Here is a 20618-nt window from a genome sequence, read left to right on the forward strand (position 1 = left end):
GAATATGTATGGAAACGATATGCAGATGAGGTTACGCATAGTAAAACTAGGCTTCGTAAGCTCCATATATGGTGATTTTGGGGAGGAGACAGGGTGGAGATGCACATACGCACAATCTTCCGCTGACTGGGATTTATAAAGGGATTTGTGCGCAGGTTCTGGCGCACGCATGGTTTTATAAATCTGATTTTTTTTGTGCGTACGCAGAATCTAGCTTTTGCGCGTACGTACAATTTTAGTAGGGATCCTACGCACAGTTTTATAAATGAGACCCCTGGCCTCTAGAGGCTCACTGGTAACTGACGCTTGAGGCTGCAGTCTTCAGCATCCTTGTTAGCGCGGCCACCTCCCATGCCAGAAATGCTGGTTCGAATCCTGTTTGTAGCGGGGCAAGTAGAACTAGAAAGGTTACATTGGTGCCGTGACCCGGATGGGAGTGAGATTTAGTGGGGGAGAGTGTAACGGAGGCTAGCTAGTAAGAGCTCTGCGGGGTAAACCTCACTCCCCTGATCTCAAGAGGAGCACTGGCGACTGACTCTTGAGGCTGTGGTCTTTAGCGTCCTTGTTAGCGCGGCCGCCTCCCATGCCAGAAGTGCTGGTTCGAAGTCCAAAGCGAACTATGGTCGCAAGTTCGTTCAATGGGATGCGACCATGGGATGCTTTCGGGAAACTCACCCCTGAGTGGGGCGAGTAGAACTGGAGGGGTTACATATGGTGTGGGAGTGGCATAAGTTAGTTGTCACAATGAATGTGAAATGTTTACATGGAGCAAGCTAAATCTCGAACCTCCGGGGAATCGCCCGGAAAAGAGGAGAGAGTACTGGCAAAAAGAGAACATGACAGAGCTTGTAATAAAATGAGAATCAACACTGGCTTGGCTTTTTGGAGATGGGATTTGAAATGTTGTAAAATGTCCTAATGTCACCAAAAAGTAATTCTCTTTCACTGGTCAAGGTGGTCCTGAACTTTATTATACCTATGTAGGATCACACGTTTTGTCATTTTTAACTTTTTGTTGCTCAAATAATGGACTACTAAGCAAAAGAAAGTCACACAGCTTTGTAAGAAAAAGACTAAAATGCAAGTTATTCACTGAGCTGAGAACTGTTGCAACCAAATTATTAAAGGTCCCATTTTTCGTGTTTTTTTTTGAAGCTTTGATTGTGTTTATAGTGTGCAATATAACGTGTTCATGTTTCGCGTGTAAAAAAACACAGTATTTTTCACATAATTTACTTATCTGTATACCGCTGTTTCCACTGTCATAAAAACGGGCTGATGACTTCCTTGTTCTATGAAGTCCCTCCTTCAGAAATACGTAACGAGTTCTGATTGTGCCAGCGGTTCCTGTGTTGTGATTCGACAGGAGCTTAGCGAACCTTGCCCGGAAAGGTCACGCCTCTTACCATAACGGGGAGATGCACGCGCTCAGTGTTATTGTAAACATGTCTTTAATTTTACCCTATCAATTTGAGCCGGAATCAGACCCGGTGATTGGACTGCGGGATGAAAATAACAGCGTTTCGACGACATGGCGACAAACACACTCTACAAACGCAACTCTTGTGTATTCCTGTGGGCGGAGGTTAGTCAAAAAACTGTTTTAGTGACGTCATTAAAGAAGGAAGTAGAGGGATGTAGTCCAAACTGGCCGTTCGATGTAGGCAACTTCTGTTAAATAAAATATCTCACTTGGCATTGAACTTTGAGCTTTAAAATTTTACAGATTTTATTTATACTCTAACAACAACATTACACACTAACTAAAGTTTGAAACATGGGATCACGAAGAACGGGACCTTTAAATCAGCGAGTGAAATTAGGGACCAAGTCAGTAAATGAATTAGGTCATCTATTTCTGAAATCAAACTTTTTTTTTTTTTTTTTTTGGTAATTTATGGAACTTAACAGCTTAGTGTCTCATTACATTTTTGGATGTACTATGTCTTTAAATTCAACATCCAAATCTGTCAAAAGAATTCTGTCTGCCTGATGAAAGACAAAATTGTCTGAAAAGAGCTGAACGGTGACAAAATGAAGACAGCCTTTTCCCAAAGCAGAGATGATGAACATGCCTGGTGCTCAGCTCACTGTGGGAATACAATGTTTTGAACCCCAAGCTATGCACGGTGGCTGTTAAATTGATTTCAAGAGGGTGTTAAACTGCAAAGCCATGGCATTGATTTGACTTAGAAAAGATTGTTAAAAAAAGAAGAGTAAACGCATGAAAAAGAAAATAGAAATGTTTCAGATGATTTAGAAGAAAGCCATAAGGCAGTGACACCAGAAAGCCCAAATGAGATGAATCATAAGACAGTAAAGGAGAAAGGCATTTGAAGTTGCAAAAGAGAAATGCAGTCCAATGGTGAGGCCCTGGAGCACAGCTGTATCTGTTGAGAATAACGTTATTTTATTTGTATACTTTGTAAAAAGCATTAGTATGCTTAGCGACCATTGTTAGCTTTCTGATTTTTTTTGTTTTTTGTACTCCATGCCATTTTCAGCGCTTGAACTAGATGGTAAAATAAAGAAAAATTTGAAGTTGTATCTAGATCTAGGTGAGCGGAGATTTCTCTAGTAAATATCTAAATAATGCCCCAAGTGTTACAGTACGTGTTTGTTTACTCATTTATTTATTTAACAATACAGTCGATTACAAGGTGACTTTGACATAATTGTTCTCCCTTAATGGGGCAGTTTCAGTTCCAGAGACACCAAATTATTTCTTGAAGACAATTAATTTCAAAACATTGTTTTGCAGCACTTCTAAGGTTTGAACACAGAATAGAGGCTGTAATCCACATGAGATGTAATATAATTTGGCAAAACATTTTTTTCCCATCCAGCTCTGGTCCCAAGGAGACCCAGATCTGAATGAATTTTATAGCCTTATTAAAATGCATAAAACTACTCCACCCTTTCCCTATTTTTCAACCACATAATTAATTACCACATGACACTATATACTTAATGAAGTTCATTACATGTTATCCTGTATGATTCAACCTTCAAATGCTCTTATTTTCAGAGCCCAACTAAATATCAACAAAGAATACCACATTCAAAATATTCTCTTACGCAATTTAGAAATAGTGTGACCTTATTGTAAAGTATTTTCTGTATTTGTGTGCCTTATTTTGACTGTACACCTGCCATCATTTCCTAAAGAATCGAAATGATTGAGAATCAGGAAGTTTGCAGTTAATAGCCCGAACAAATAAAAATCACAGTATCACAATAACTATGTGTCTTTTTGACAGCAAGAAGTTTTAGAAAGACATTTATTTCTAAAATTATTCACATGCTATTGAAAATGTGAAAAATACTGTCAAACAGTGCAAGAATCAACCTTTATATCTCTGAATAAGTTGTCTGCACACAACCAAAAGAATTGGCTCATTCGCTAGTGAGGACGACACAAATCAAGCCACATTCATCCACCAGCCCAGATCTGAAACTCCTTTGAAAAATATTATCGCAAGAGCCTCATCAGCCACCCTGACATCCAGGAACCTTTGACTAAGATCTTTTCAGCTCTAATTTAACTGCTGTTTCTTGGCTCCCATTGCTCGTCTGAATTAGCTGGTCTACCTGGGTGTTTGATGAGGAGCGTGCAGCCTACGCTGCTGAAGTGCAGGCTGTCTTGTGTGAATGAATGGCAGTGGATTGGCTGGTAATGAGGGGCGGAGTGGCGGGCTGAGCTCTCCTTGGGACTTGCACTCATGGGTTTTGTGCTAATGGAGGCCAGAGCTGGTCAGCCCTAGTGCTCAGCAATGTGACTCTTCAGGTAGAGAGCAGGAAATCATTTTCACACCACATGCCTATCACGCTGGGCTCTTAATTGCTGGAGATGGGGGCAAGATAGATCCGGAATACATTACAGAGCGCCCACAGAGCGTGATTAATGGACTCGTGGGATTTTCACAAACTGCTGGTTGAACTCAAGCGGAGCTGGTGTGGATGACATTCATAAGGTTGAGGTGTGTGAGCTGTAGAAACTCCACTGACTTCAATGAAAAGACTCAAAGTTTTGGGGTCTTTGCACTCTTTGCTATACATAATCACTGTACAAACAGTGAATAAGAGTCGTTTCAAACCTGTATGACTTTCTTCTCTGGAATACAAACGCAGATCTTTTTTTTTTTTTTTTTTTTTTTTTTTTTTTTCAATTCAAGTTGATTGGGGTACAATGTTGTTTTACTTTCATTGCATGGACAAAAAATCTTCAGAATATCTGCTTTTGTGTTACACAGAATAAAGAAAGTCATACAGATTTGGAACAATATGGTGGTGATTAAATGATGACAAATTTAGGTAAACTATCTCTTAGGTTTATGCACAAATTATCTTATACTGTTTTGATGAAAGATTCCACGTAAAGTCAACAATGACATTAAAGGTGCCCTAGATTGTTTTTTTACAAGATGTAATATAAGTCCTAGGTGTCCCCTGAATGTGTCTGTGAAGTTTCAGCTCAAAATACCCCATAGATTTTTTTTAATTAATTGTTTTAACTGCCTATTTTGGGGCATCATTAACTATGCACTGATTTTTTCAGCGCGCCGCCCCTTTAAGAGATGCGCTTCCTCTGCCTCACGAGCTCTCGACTATATATACATCGCATAAACAAAGTTCACACAGCTAATATAACCCTCAAATGGATCTTTACAAGATGTTCGTCATGCATGCTGTATGCATGCTTCGAATTATGTGAGTAAAGTATTTATTTAGATGGTTACGTTTGATTCTGTGTGAGTTTGAGGCTATGCTCTGTGGCTAAAGCTAACATTACACACTGTCGGAGAGATTTATAAAGAATGAAGTTGTGTTTATGCATTATACAGACTGCACGTGTTTAAAAATGAAAATAGCAACGACTCTCGTCTCCGTGAATACAGTAATAAACGATGGTAACTTTAACCACATTTAACAGTATATTAGCAACATTCTAATGAAACATTTAGAAAGACAATTTACAAATATCACTAAAAATATCATGATATCATGGATCATGTCAGTTATTATTGCTCCATCTGCCATTTTTCGCTGTTGTTCTTGCTTGCTTACCTTGTCTGTGCACAGATCCAGCCTTTAATACTGCCTTTCCTTGTCTAATGCGTCGAATGGGCTGGCATATGCAAATATTGGGGTCATACATATTAATGATCCCGACTGTTACGTAACAGTCGGTGTTATGTTGAGATCCGAGTGTTTTCCGGAAGTCTTTTAAACAAATGAGATTTACATAAGGAGGAGGAAACAATGGGGTTTGAAACTCAATGTATGTCTTTTCCATGTACTGAACTCTTGTTATTCAACTATGCCAAGGTAAATTCAAATTCTGATTCTAGGGCACCTTTAAGACTGAAATTGTCAAAAAAAAAAAACCTTGCTATTGCTAGTTACCATGGCAAAATGGTTTGAAGGAACAAAAAATCTTGCTAAACAATTCAAGTGCTCAAGAAACAATTGTATTCATTGAAATTAAAACATTTGAGTTAATACAATGAAGGTGATTGGTTTAATCAACAGGAACTCAAAAAATTATGTTATCTGAACCACATTAATTATTCAAATTGATCTGACAAAAGAAAAAATGTTGTGATAACAAATCATGAAAATAATTTTTTACAGTGTGTAGATGCCTCCTCCGCATTATTGCCGTAAGCTATTTTATAAAGTGGCCGGGAAAAAATCGACCATGTTAAAAAAAAACAACAATAACAAAAAAAAAAAAAAAACATTGTCTTAGGGACATCTCTCCACTGTAAATGTTGTCTATTTATTAATAGCATGTGTTCGTGCATAAAATTGCCAGGGACTCACCGATGGAGCTGGTTTGCCTCCTTTGGCAGTGCAGACCAGAGTGAGGTTCTGAGCCTGATAGCGGCTGAATGGAGCTGGCGTGTTCTCTGCCACCACTGAGATGTTATTGGGTGGAGCTGTAGGACAGAGAAAGACATCCATAAACATTCTTAAGGGCCCTATGAAATCTGTTCTATTCATTATACGAAACTGCCACGTTCAGTCACACAGAACAAGCAGACTTCATATTTAAATATAAGTCTTATTGCTGTTTAATATTCAAAGACACTAGTCCATATTGCATTTGGATTAGCTGTACAGCCCTACTTTTGATTTATTCATCTAACATTTGCCACATTCTGTGACATATCATGTTATACAGTTAATTCCATTTTTATAAATGATACCACAAAAATCTGAGTTACATTTCAGAGTTGCATTTTCTTCGTAACGACATGCATAGTTATTCCCTATTAAGTGTTTGAACGCTAAATCTCCATACCAGCTTTAACACTCTTTGGTCTTTGAAACAGATTCTGAAATCTTGTGTATATCCAATGCACTTTCAAGTGAAGATGTAGTGGTGCATGGTTGGGGGTTTTGGAGCATGTCAGCGTAGCTTTATTCTGTCAATGGGAGCCCGACTTCTCATATGGGCCAGTTCAGAGTAAAGAAGCAGTGTTGTACAGAAAACTCTTAAGGCAAAAGAGGAAGGAAGCGGAAGTCTGGAAGATGAGAGGATCGTGGTAGGGCCACAGGGAGTTTCAAAGCTGGGTTTCTTAGCCTACGAAGACTCTGACCCCTCGCATTGAAATGAGATACAACCACCTACGATGCAGAACCGCAAATGTACGGTCCTCGGGGTGCTGTTATAGTGCTCGGCATTCCAGCAGCTATCTGAAACATAAAAAGCACTGGCCATAAAGGCTGGAGTTTCTTAAGACGATGTGCGAAGTTTTATGCATATAATATCAACCAACTTCTGCCAAGCTCCACTGGGGAGCCATACAAGCGTGTCATGACATCGGAAAAGCAAAAGCGCATATCTTGACCGCCGGTGGGGATCCATGGGGAAGACAAAAACAGACTTCCTGGTACTTAACGTAGAAAGGATATGACGCTGGAAGGCTTGAAAACAAAACCCTTCCCAGTTCTCCATTTGAATAGACTTAATTTAAGCCTACCTGTCAGTCGGAATGAGCTGACTTTATCAGCTGTTCAGGGATGAAAAGGGGTGTGGGGGTTTATCACATCTGCATTTTTTACAAGCACTAAGCAATTTATGATCCCCTGTCAACGCGCCAGCGTAGGTGGGCATTGACTATTCAGGCAGCTGCATTATCACATAAAACACTTCCTGCAAATTCCCTTTCACACCCTGCTGAGACAATTGGATGTTGCTTCTGCTCAGTTTGGACCTGTCTTGTGTTGTTTGCATGTTGAAAGCATAACAAAAGGCATGTAATATCAGCAGGGGATTAGAGGGTTAGTTCACCCAAAAATGAACATTGTGTTATCTTTTATGCACCCCAAAGGAACACAAAAGGAAGAAAGGTTGCTTTTTTCCTTACAATTAGCTTTCAAGCTTCAAAAAGTCTTATAAAACTAAACTAAAGTGGTCTACATGACTGAAACCATATTCTAGTTTGAGGGACAAACGGACTGAACATTTTGTTGTTATTCACTGATAATTTTCCCTTCCTGTGAGCCCTGAACCACTGGCACCAGATTAGTGCGTCAGTGAACTGAACTCGAGAACCACATCGGTTTGATTCGAATCATTTCGATGTTTTTGTGAACTGAAGCAACCGATTCAATAAAACGATCAGACTCAAGTAGTTCACAAATCAGACATAACTAGTTTTCTCATGTATTAGTGAATGCGCACAAAGAGATTTTCAGTAAATAACGATTCATTTTTGGTCAGTTTCTTGCACAAAACTATTGTATGGAACATACTATAGCATTTATGGTACTTTTATGGTGCTTTTTTTTTGCCATTTTGGAGCTTGACAGTGCCAGTTCTTGTTCACTTTCATCATATTGATAAGACTAGCAAGGACATTCTTCAAAAAAGTCATCTTTTGTGCTCCACAAAAAGAAAAAGAAAAGAAAAAAGAAAGCCATACATGTTTGACCGTAGTTTCATTTTTGGGTGAACTATTCCTTTAAAGAAAAGAGCCCTTCAGGACATCTGCTATGAATCACTTGATCAATAACGCTTGCATACTAAGCAGGCAGAGAATGAAAAAAAGATTGCATATCAGGAGGCCAAGGGTGATTAAGTTTTTCCCAAGTGTCACTTTAAGTCTAAATCCATGTGCCATTCTCCAATAAATGTGCAATTGAAATTAATTGATTAAAAGAAAAGGGATTGAGGAATGTGTGAAGGTTTGAGAGCTTTTGTTTCCTCACCACCTAATTGCTTATTGATGGCAGATGTATGGAAGGAAATTAACCTTAGCGAACACTATTAGCTCTCTGGGAAACTGAGACTTGTCCTAAATTGGAGAATGATATGCTGTCACTTGATATTGCGTAGGGGACTATAATACGCACCTGCACGCACAACCAAGACGCAGAACGCTGGCCCTGAATTGATGGCGTCCCAGAGCCATAAAAGAGAATGTTAAATGTTCTGTTTGTTAAATGCTCACAGTGGTCTTGATGGATGAGACCCCATGGTGTCTGTTTATAGCAGTGGCTAGTCAAGGCTAATTAACCGTGTGCTCTCACAACTGCTTCACGAAATGAGCCAAGCATACCAATACAAACCAATGCCAGTCAGAAAAACCTATTGGCCGTATCATGTGAATTAGCCAGACTAGATTTCTGCTTAACGCCATTACTAAATTCCACCTGATAATCAAACACTCAATTAATCAGAGATTTGATGCCAAAACGATAGTAAGGTTGATTGTAAAATGATTAGAGAAGTGCTTAGCCTACTGCGCAAGGTAATTCTGATAAATTCCCTCCTGCTGTGATGGCAGGTTTTCTTTCAGTCCATATTCATGTTTCCCCCGATTTCAGTTCATAAATTGTTGGGAATTTATAATGCTAACTAACATAACAGTAAAGTCAAACACATTCAAGAACCTATCGAAGAAAGGTTAGTATACACGATTAAAGAAGAAGACTGAGATTGAGACATTGCTTTTTTACGGCAAGTAATATGGAGTAACAATATTGCCAGTTACTTGTCTGTTTTTTGCTCCAACAATAGTTCCAAAAGAAACCATTTTGCATCTCTGAGTAACAAAGTGAGGTGGTGTTTAATTCCCGAATTAATCTGTCTTCAAACTAATGATTCAATGACTCACCCATAAAGACAAGTCTCTTGTTTAGTTTCTGGATGAATCAGCGTTTTGAATGAATTGGTTGAATGATTCAATGACTCACTCAAAGATAATGGCTGAATTTGTAATAACCAGGGCTTTACATTAACTTTTTTGCTCACCAGCCACTGTGGCTAGTGGTTTTCCAAAGTTACTAGCCACTCAGCATTTTCACTGGCCACAATTTTACTGTTGGGAAATTACATTTTATATGATTAAAGTTGACTTTGGCATGCTGAAATTACTTGATTTTGAGTAATTTTAATTGATTTAGAAGATTTAAAACCCTTTCAAATTTACAAATGCAGATTGACCTCCTAAATTAAGACTACATTGTATATCAGCTGGTATGCACAGGTGGGCAAGGGGTGGGCAATATGAGCATAGGCTAATATGAGAAATTAATATGAGAAAAAGTTATTTTTTGTTAGGCTATATAAAAGAACAAAGAAGCAAATTACAAAAACAATAGTACATTTAAAAAAAAAAAAAAAAACTTTTTTCAGATACAGTAGGTATACAAATATTTAACATCTTTTGTTGTTTGATTAACATTAATGATTTAATTGGGCTGCTGAATGCATGTCGTAATATACTGACACATATCCATACCCACCTGTTTACGTCCACTTAAGCCATAACCGACTGTATTCACGCGAGATACTCCACATGATGGACATTTTGACATCTATGTGTGTGTGTATTCAGGCGCAAGGAGAACTGATCGCGCACGCGACAGAGCGCTTCTGTTGTGTGTCATTCAGCGCTATTCCGCCGATCCCGCCTTCACTAACTGCAAGTTAATCGATAAAGAATTGTAATTTAATTGTAATTTTGTGATATGACGATCTTGGCATTGCATTTGGCTGTAGGCTGAAATTATATTCAACCCGCCAAAGTGGCTAGTGGGAGTGGCTGTTTTACCCGCCACAGCTGAAATCTACCCGCATTTGGCGGGCTGGCGGGTGTTAATGTCAAGCCCTGGTAATAACATACTAGAATACTACTTTTACTTTCTGCCATTTAAATATATAGCAGAAATAGTAAGTGTAGTATGCAATTTCTAATTCAACTTGTTTTGTTCATGAAAAAAATCTAGTGTTTTTGAATGAATTAGTCAAATTAATTATTCATTCACTCACACACTCATAAAAGGCAGTAACTTGATTTGTTCCTAAATGAATGAGCGTTTATGAACAATTATGTTGTTATATAAATGATTCATTGACGCACTAATAAATCATTTGGTACCATCTATTGGCGTAACGTCGTGACTTGCTAAAAGAGTCACAGAAAATCCCCACCAATAGCCTGTATACTATATATATTTATATGTATGTATATGTATATAAATATATAAAGATAAAGTATTTAAAAAGTACTGTATTTTAACATCCATGTTAAAAGGTCGCGGGTTTAAGTCTCAGTACCGGCAGGAAATGTAGGTGGGGGGAGTGAATGAATAGCGCTCTTAATATTATGCAATATTATCAATAAATAATACTATGGCACATTCATAATTAACTACAAAGGCAGTCTGGGGGTTTATCATCAGAATCATCTCAACTCCACTGTTTTGCGTTGGAGTTTATAAGAGAAATCATATCTGCTCTGGATGTTGTCAGTAGGGAAATCTAAAAAGCCAAGACATTGGAATAATCCTTGATGGAATGTTTGAAACGATTAAATGCTATGGCTGCCATGCTTGGCACACAACAATACCTTGTTTAATCCTTTAACGGATTAGGAATGTTGCTCGATGTGATGGAATTACAGCTTTTTCACACTCAATTTGATTACACTATCAAGGTTCTTGAGTGTGTTTTATTTATTTATTTTTTAGACAGAAAACACGTTTTTTTTTTTCAAAAAGGAGGCAATTTTGTTAATTTCGTCACACAAAGCTGGTCTCTCATCTATGTATGTTCTGTCTTATTTTATCAAGTTTTACTGTCACAGTCAAAGAAAAAACTGATATATTTGTATTGAAAAAAAAACAGAAACAAAAAAAACATTGAATGTGTACCCAAGGAGTCATTTTTATTCTCAGATGATCAAGTTGGAAAATCATCACCGCCGTCATGCCCACCTGCAATTTTCTGCTGTAAACTAAGCTCCACAAAAGAAAAACACACATTGGAGAGAAAAACACTAGGAAGGTCACTATAAACCTATAGTTTTGTTGTGATGTATATAACATCAGAATCACCAGAGTTGGTTCATTGGTCTCCTCACTGACCCTGAAGTAAATCTTTTTCATTTCACTGCACGTGTCTCCTAAATCTGCCACCAACACTGAGATGAAGCCTTAAAAAAATCCTCAGTAAATCTGATTGATTGGTTGGTTGAAAGATATAGTTGTTCCGTGGTGGCTTTTAAGATGAATTATTATATGTGAATGGCACAATGTTACTGTAAACTCAGATCTGAACACAAGGACATGATGACAACAGAACTCATAAGCACCGTCAGACTGGGAGTGTTTCTGTGAATTTCCGTTTGGCAGCTGTTGAAGTAAAGTGTGTGTAACGTCTGTATTTTATATTTTGAAAACTAAAAAAATTCACTTACATGATAGTGTTGAGTGAGAAACAAACTGAAATTTAAGATACGCACTAATCTTCACCTCCAGTGAGATTTAACTGCTGCAACCAGATCACTGACTCAGTGAGTGGATCTCGAGAAGCGAATCAGTCCAATTCATGAACAAATCATTCAGTCGAAACAACCAATTCATTAAAAAGATTCAAGTGAACAATTACTTTTCATTTCTTCTTTTTAAATTTGGACATTGAGCCTGTAATAAAGATTGATTGGATTCATTCATGAATCAGACATCACTACTTGAACTCTCATGGATGAGCCATGAGCGAGGATGGATGTCAAGATTTTCAGTTCGGTCTGTTCCTCACGCAAATCTGTCTTATGACATGAACTGAAACATAGCATACATTTTTGTCCTTTCTGAAGCTTGAAAGCTTCGGCCCTCGGTTACTGTAATTGCATAAAAACATCAACCAAACCAGTCTTACACAACAAAAGATAGAAAGTCTTACAGGTTTGGAATGACATGAAGGTGAGTAAATGATGACAAAATGTTAATTTCTGGGTAAAATATCCCTTTAATATGCACAGACAACAATAAGTAGGCCCTTAGTAATCAATTTCCCTGAAAAGCATAAACACTGTGCAATACTATCAAAACACTGCTCTTTTTGAACATCAAAATCAGCCGCACATAGCAACAGTGACTCAACTAATGGCATGAGTTGAGGGCGGGGCTACCTGTTTGACTGACCAACAGCAAGTGGGGAGAGTAAACCATTGTAATATAACAGTAATTTCTGGTAATTGCACAGAAATTATAGAAGAGTTCTTTTTAAGACAGCCATGAAAAACATTAAAACCACACTTGGAAGGAACATTCAGGAACCCTGCTAAGATGCTACACTCTAGACCATTCACCTCTTAAGTGGTTTTAAAAAATGCATGTTTCTTTATAAAAGAGCACACAATAAATGTTTCACCACTCCACCGTCATCTTTCCGACCCTTTTCCCTTCTTTGAAAAAGTGTGTGAACATTTCCATCCTCTCATTAGCCACACCGTCAAACCATTCATCCTAATAGGAGCAGCCATATTCCTTTTGCAGTATGATAGCCTGAAGCACCATTACTTTGCTCTCTTTAAAAAATAACAGCAAATCGTTTTTTTCCCCTTTATTTGAGGAACAGGGACATTTATCCGAGAGTTCCCTGTGGACACATCTCGTTGGCCTGGTAATTAAAGGATTTAGTGGCCCTTTGAGCCCAGGGGAAGGAGTCGTCTACATCCCTTCTCGCCCTCCTCCGACATCTGTTACTAAGATCTATTGGGTTCTCGATCAAAACACAGGGGACACCGGTCAAATCTGCCTCTTTTTCAGGGGAAGTCATATACTCATAACTTTCCTAATGGATTATTTACGTGCCTCTGTTTTGGTAAACCATATTTTGCATCCTGAGACTAATCAGCCAGTGTTTGCAGAGGTCTTCAGACATTTGACTCTGACTACAAGAGAGTGGTGTCTGACTAGGCTTCATCAAACTGTTTATCAACAGTTTTATTATGAGTACAATGAAGGTAATGACAGATAATCACACAAAACCACTGATACCTTCCTGATTAATTCAATAAAAAAAGCACCTATCAACAAGCAATCACATTATCTAACTTTAGTTGAAATTTATGCTGGCACAAATCATACAACTCATTCAAACATATGGGGGAAGGTTCTTTGGGTCTAATAGTAAAGAATTGGACCGGTATGACAAAGTTTGTGGGTTCAGAGATCTGGGAATTGGACAGTTACAAATACAGTCCCTTCTGTATCACCATTGACATGTAACCCCAAGTTACTCCAGAGAGACTCACCGTGAAATTAATGTATTATGAGCTGCTTGGGATGAAAAGTGAATATTAAACTGCACGTAAGTGCAGGAAATTACCTTTGTTGACTAGAATGTCTTCAACATGCAGCACAATCAGACTTTTAAATGGTTTCTCTTAAGAAATACACTGTTAAAACAATGCACTATTAAAACAATGCCAATTTACAAATCTCATCTACAACTTGTTTTTTTTTTTTTTAATGCTTAGTTTCTAAATGTCTCTTTCAATGGATTTTAATGGTTATATGCTCTTGGGAGCCATTAATTCACTGCACATAAAACACTGTGGTTAGTGCAAACCATGTTTATCCTCATTTCAGATGGTATTAAATATAATCCGAGTCATATTTTCTTTTACCTTGCATCATATTTCTTTCATGGTTTTCCAGGATGATAGCTTCTACCAAGTGGCAAATGAATTTGCAGCTAAATACTGTTGGTTTGATTGGGTGCATGGCACAAAAGGTATAGGAAGCGTTTTCATCTCCCTTTCAAAAACTAGTAAGCCTATTTAATTTGCTACCCTATGTATGATTAAATGGCTAGTTGCATTTTATTATTTGCATTTAGCATTGCTTTTCCCTGCTGTGTGCAATCACAAACGAATGCTGTAATAATATTAGATCAATTTAAAATAATGATCAAGTCTTTTTATGTGCTTTTTATTTTGATTGTATGCTCAAACTGGACTTTAATGTTAAAAAAAAAAATCTTTACTCTGTTAAACAGCATCCATCTAGGATATCAGCAGGATTATGTGCAGCAAGGAAATGTCTAGCTATGTTCTTCATACAGATGCAGAACTTGTGGATTACATATTCAAGGTCTTTTCTGCACTCCTCTACGGTATGGCAAATAAAAAAGCTTCATTCTCAAGAGATCATTTGATGTATCCTCCCTGTGAAGTAAACACTAGCATAAGATCATCTGAACAGCAATGTATTATTCACAGTCTTGAATGACATAACTGTTCATACTTTGAAACGAGGCAGAACAGATACTTTCATTCAGTTTGAACCTAGACACATAAACTTGCTCTGAGAGACCGCAAGATTCTGCTCTGACTTTAAACTAGTCTATAGGCCAGACATCAGAAAACTCCATAACTGCATCTGAAGAAGCCAATAATATGCAATGGGAAATGAGCATTGCTCTCTTTCAGATGCACTAAAAAGGTCCCAATGTTGTGTACAGGAGTCAATGATATCAATCAATTTCTATATATTACAATATTTGTGATATATATATATATATATATATATATATATATATATATATATATATATATATATATATATATATATATATATATATATATATATATATATATATATATATATATTTATATATATTTATATATAGCAGCTTTAAGTCACTTGTCTTGACTTGGATACATTTTATTTTGTAATACCAAAGGGAAGATGAGAACTGTGCAAGAATATTGCAGCTCTAAAAGGATCCACCACTGATGACAACCGCAGCGAACATGCAGCAAAACTCCAGCTTGACAACTTCTCTTTATGAGATACATCCCTGCCGCGAGTTATCTCTTCAAAAAGTGGCGGTACATAACTCGATTGCTTGAATATGTTTACCAAATTTGTGGTAATGTACAATTCACCTGCAGGTGTGTAGCCTAATAAAGTATACAGTGTTAGACATTACTACAATAAAAAATATGACAGCGATAGATATGGATTAGCAGATTTACAAATAACTTTAAAAAGTTACACAAGGCGACATCTTTTTAAAAACATTAAAGGGTTAGTTCACCCAAAAATGAAAATGATCCCATTATTTACTCAAGCCATCCTAGGTGTATATGACTATCTTCTTTCAGACAAACACAATCAGAGATATATTTAAAAATATCATTGCTCCTCAAAGTTTTATAATGGTTGTGAATGGGAGGCCACATTTTGAAGCAAAAAAAAAGAAAATGGATCCATCCATAATAAAAGTAATCTATATGGCTCCAGTGGGTTGATAAAGGCCTTCTGAAATGAAGCAATGGGTTTTTGTAAGAAACATTTTTTTTCTTAAATTCTTTTATTTAAAACTTTATCAACTATAATAACTAGCGTTCGGCAGCCGGCCATACGCATCGATTTGCGGCGGAATAGTAATCCCTAACCCGACGCAATGACGAACGCAGAAGTGCAGAGGATAGAGCAAAACAAAACACCGGTCATAAATTAGAAGTCTAAAACAAGTAATTTTAAACAGAAGTGTCTGAGGATTTTGATATGAGAAAAGGATCTTGAGTTTGTTGCACAGCCCTATTTGTTTAAGCCGGGGGAGGTGTCTAAGCTTACGATACTCCTACATCCTGTGTCATACAATGAGTCAGGGGTTACTCTTCTGTTGACTTGCGCAATATGCATACGGTCATCCACTGGAAGCTAGTTATTTGAATTTCATAAAGTTTTAAATATGGATATTTGTCTTACAAAAACGCATCGCTTCACTTCAAAAGGCCTTTATTAACCCACTGGAGCCGTATGGATTACTTTCATTATGGATGGATGAAAACGTGGCCCCCCATTCACAATCATTATAAAGCTTGGAGGAGGAAAAATAATTTTTTTAATATATCTCCGATTGTGTTCGTCTGAAAAAAGATAGTCATATACACATAGGATGGCTTGAGTGTGAGTGAATTTTCATTTTTGGGTGAACTATCCCTTTAAGAAAACATTTTTATGTCATCTCAAACTTGGCAGATTTTCCCCAAGAATTTCCATGACCATAATCAAAAAATCTCTCAAGTTAATAAAGATAAATATATAATATACTGTAAACATTATTATATATATATATATATATATATATATATATAGAATTTTTTTTAATGTCTACTTTTTAATTTAAACTTATAATTTCATTTAATTCATGTTCAACAAAGAGATTGAAAACACATTGGTAGGTTTAAATAATATTTCAATAAAAAAACTATACAAGGACGTAGATCAAACAACATTAAGCAAATAATATTTTCATAATGTCAGCACAACATTTGCGAATTAACATTACATTTAAATTAAAATATCAAACTTTTTTTTATATTAAGTCTTTTTCAACAAAGATTGCCATGCAAATTGCTGTAGATTTAAAAATAGCTCTTTTGAATGAAGGCCAACTACTTTTATGCAGAACTTGCTATGGTCCAATCTCAAATGACACATTTTGTTGATGATGTTTACTTGTCATCCCTTTGCACCATCTTATTGAGCCTGCATCGATGCAGGCTCCACTTCTACCTGTCATTACATTACCAAGAGGGCAGTCTTTGGGAAAGACAACAGACCTACAAAACCTATCAAAGCTTGAATCCCTTTATGAGAAAGAAAAGGCAGTAGAGAGAAGCTCCGAGACTGGAGTCAGCTCTTTGAAATAGTGTTCCCAGGACGAGCAGTGCCATGAGATAAAAGGCTCTAGAGCGCAATTTAATCACATTGCCCATTGTGCTTTTAGCATTTGCATTTGCCCCACGCCCTTTTCATTTGCATTCGTCATTACTGTGCTGTCAGCTCTTATCGGAGTTGCTCTATCCTTCCTTTTAGGGGAGGAAGGGAGCAGCCTGCCATTGAAAGCGGCCTTTGCAGCGCCATGAAGTTGCAGGGGCTTCAAAATGCACTCTGTCTGTTGGTTGGGAGATGGGACTGACAGACCATGCCAAACGCTGGTGTCACTTCGTACAAGTTCACCAGTTACAGAGCTCATTAATCACACTGATGTCATTAAGCGATGTTGGTTTCCATGTGGGCCTGTGCATGCTCCCTTCTGGATCCATTCGTCCATTTGCCGCCGTATGGTTTCGTTCACACATCACCCTGTGGTGAAAGCTGTCATCTGTGTGGCTCTTTTGTTCAAGCTGCGCTTCTATAGATACTTAGGAATCATCAAAAGTCTCTGACGCAGAACTGAACTTCAAGGCCCACGGCTATTGTTATTTAAATGTCACGTTAAACAGATAAAATTCTTCCCAAACTTTTCTCCAAGTTTCTTTTACTAGTCGGGTCGATTTGTTTCTCCGCTTCCCTTCAACTTAAGCTTGGTCACACAATAGCGACTCGCGAATGATAGGAAATAAGATGCGTCATGGGTATAGGCGGCTTTAACTGTCACTTTTTCTCGTCGTCTTTGAAGCCCCCGGCTGCTAAAAGCAGGCCTGGACTTGGAACACGCCAGCTTTAATGGAGACGAGTGGGACGTGAGAGAGGATTTAGAAGAAAACCGATGGAGCGAGGGGACAAAGAAAAGGGTTTTTGCTAAAAGAGAGCAGGAGAGTGGCAGATGGGCACCCAGTGCCTGTCACAGCTTCTGTAATGCCACGACTGGCACCCGTAGCCTTAAAGTCGGTTCATATCTGCTGGGGGCCCCCATCACAATCTGTTTGGATTTGGCCTCTCAAACCCTTCCTTAAAGGCAGCTGGGCAATTTACAGAGCCCCTACACTCCGGTTCCTTTAAGGTTCCCCTGAGGTTCAAATCAGTAGACATGGTCCAGACATCTTTTTTTATAACACCAAATTTACAGACCAAAGAAAAAATGGGGCCATAAATTTATATGAGGCCAAAAAGAGTTTCCCGCCGGTATCCATCATTCGATTCTCAGTGCTGTCCTATAGTAACGCACGTCATATGAGCGATGCCCCTCGCGGCCGTACAGACGGGTGACATCACATACCAGATGACAGACGCTTCCAAGCCCCCGACCTGTCAGCATGTAAGCAAAGCTTTAGTGGTGCAGCTGAACTTCCATATTTTAGAGCACCACGCCAAGAGGCTTGGTGTGGCCCACACAGGATTTAGACAGATGGAGAATGATGCTTTTCTGAAAGCTTCCAACCACCAGAAAGCTCCATTTGCTTGCCCCAGAGCACAGACCCAGTTTTTCTAGTCAAGAGCAGGGGAGTACAGCCTAGACATTTCCACTCCAGGGCCAGCGTGACAAAACAAATACAAGCCTCGCTTGTAGATGCTTTTCCCAGAACACAATTTATCAGAGCTGTTTTTCAAAAGTATGTTTAAGTGGGATCTTCTTGGCACAGTTTAATATTTGTGACCTATACTTTAGTAAAAGTTTATGATTGTTTGATAATTTTATAATAAATACAAAAATATCTGAAGTCAAATGTTAAAAAGTATATGTGGCTGTGGGTGACAATTTTCTCAATAATGAATGCATGGATATATGGATATATGGAGATATGGAGATCATATATATAATAAAAAATTTGATATTATTTGATTTGTAAACTAGTTGGGTCCCACTTTATATTAAGTGGCCTTAATGTACTTAAATAAAAAAATAAGTACAATGTACTTATTGGGTTCATACTGAATTGCAAAACACTTTTGCTGCTTTTGAGGTGAGATACAGGTAAGGTTAGGGAAAGCTTTGGTGGTATGGGTAGGTTTAAGGGTAAGGATAAGGGTTAAGGGATGGGTCAACAGTGTAATTATAAATGTAATTACAGAAATTAATTACAGATGTAATTACATGCAGGTGTTTTTAAAATATAAGTACAATGTAAAAACATGTATGTACACAATAAGGGCATTGTATCAAATGATTAATTTAAATGTAAATACATAGTAGTTAAGGCCACTTAATATAAAGTGGGTCCACTAGTTGTACTAGCATTACATTATAATGATTTTAAATAAAAGATTCAACAACAAAAAAGCAACATAAAAACAATGTAATGAGAATCACCATTGACAATAATTGGAATTACATTAAAAATCAGCAGTAAAACACCCACACACATTATTATGATTACAATTGCACAAGAAAATGCTTAATTCTCCTTAAAATAATGTCATCAACAAATCTTAATGGCCCTTAAAAAATGGTTCATTATCTCTATGGAAAATATTTTTTATTATTTCTACTTTGATTCAGAGAAAACGGCAAATTGGGTATTTTCATTTAACTGCTTCCTCAGAAAAACATAGCTCCATCTTGATCTAAACTTTGTCTCAGTCATGCTGACACTTAATAATTTATCATGAACTTTAGCATGACAAGATGTCTCGTACCGAGAAGTTCCTTTTCCCAACTGATGGGGACTGTGCCAGTTGGCATTAATGCCGGCCAAGTGTCTGTAGGTTGGTGTATCTGCAGTGTGTGTATAGGAAAATCTCTGCAAGGTCAATGTTGATTTAAAAGAAAAACAGTCCTGCATTTTATCAGCAGGGCAAAAGGACAACAGTTGACTTCAGGAACAACTGAAAAATAAATTAATCTTAAATTGCTGTTTGGGAGGATTAGACAAGGTTGGCAGCTTTAGGTTGCATTCTTTGATGCAAATGGCCAGTTGGCGGATAACGCACAATAGAGCAATTCACTGACATTATGGACTCATCCTCATGTCATTCTAAACATGTATAAGACAAAAAGAAAGCTTTTAAAGGGGACCTATTATGCCCCTTTTCACAAGATGTAATTTAAGTCTCTGGTGTCCCTAGAATGTGTCTGAAGTTTCAGCTAAAAATTTGCTTGTCAAAATTGCCCCTATTTAGGTGTGAGCAAAAACATGCTGTTTTTATGCGTTTTTCTTTAAATACAAATTCACTGCGGCTCTCTGCCTGCTTTCCAAAAGAGGGCGGAGCTTTTATGACGATTGTCAGTAATGGTGTTCAGCCTTACATTGTTCAAACTGGAGTCGGACACTGATGGAGAGACTCAGGAAGAAGTTACAACTTTTAGAATGCATCCGGACTTTTCTGAATGGTTGGTGGATAAATTTATGTAGTTGCTGTGGAGTTGGTCTAATATTTTTTTCCAAAATATTGCTCCTTTTTTAGCAAGCGAGCTTGCCAGGGTCAACTTGCAGGCTATCCAAGCTAACGAGACTCTAAATAGTGTTCTGTGCTTGTCTGTGCAGCAAACAACAGAACAGTTAGCATGCTTAGCTCAAACTTTTGCCATGGCCTTAGAACTGGTACACCGTTATCGTTTGTGAAAACAAAAGGACGGCTCATTGTTTCACATGCTTGCAGAGAAAGGCTTGCCAAAATAAAGTTACTGGATTGTC

The 20618-nt window shown here is 37.7% G+C and overlaps 1 protein-coding gene across 5 annotated transcripts in view; it reads right to left on the reverse strand.

The window, feature by feature from the left end:
- The window catches only part of igsf21a (immunoglobin superfamily, member 21a), a 268267-nt gene that overhangs the window by 30994 nt on the left and 216655 nt on the right, over positions 1-20618 (reverse strand). For all 5 annotated transcript variants that reach the window (XM_048173320.1, XM_048173321.1, XM_048173324.1 and 2 more), the window contains one exon: positions 5827-5942. In XM_048173320.1, the coding sequence (XP_048029277.1) occupies positions 5827-5942 (116 nt within the window). The remainder of the gene's footprint in view (positions 1-5826; positions 5943-20618) is intronic.

This window comes from Megalobrama amblycephala, linkage group LG21, assembly GCF_018812025.1.
Source record: "Megalobrama amblycephala isolate DHTTF-2021 linkage group LG21, ASM1881202v1, whole genome shotgun sequence".
Taxonomy (NCBI): domain Eukaryota; kingdom Metazoa; phylum Chordata; class Actinopteri; order Cypriniformes; family Xenocyprididae; genus Megalobrama; species Megalobrama amblycephala.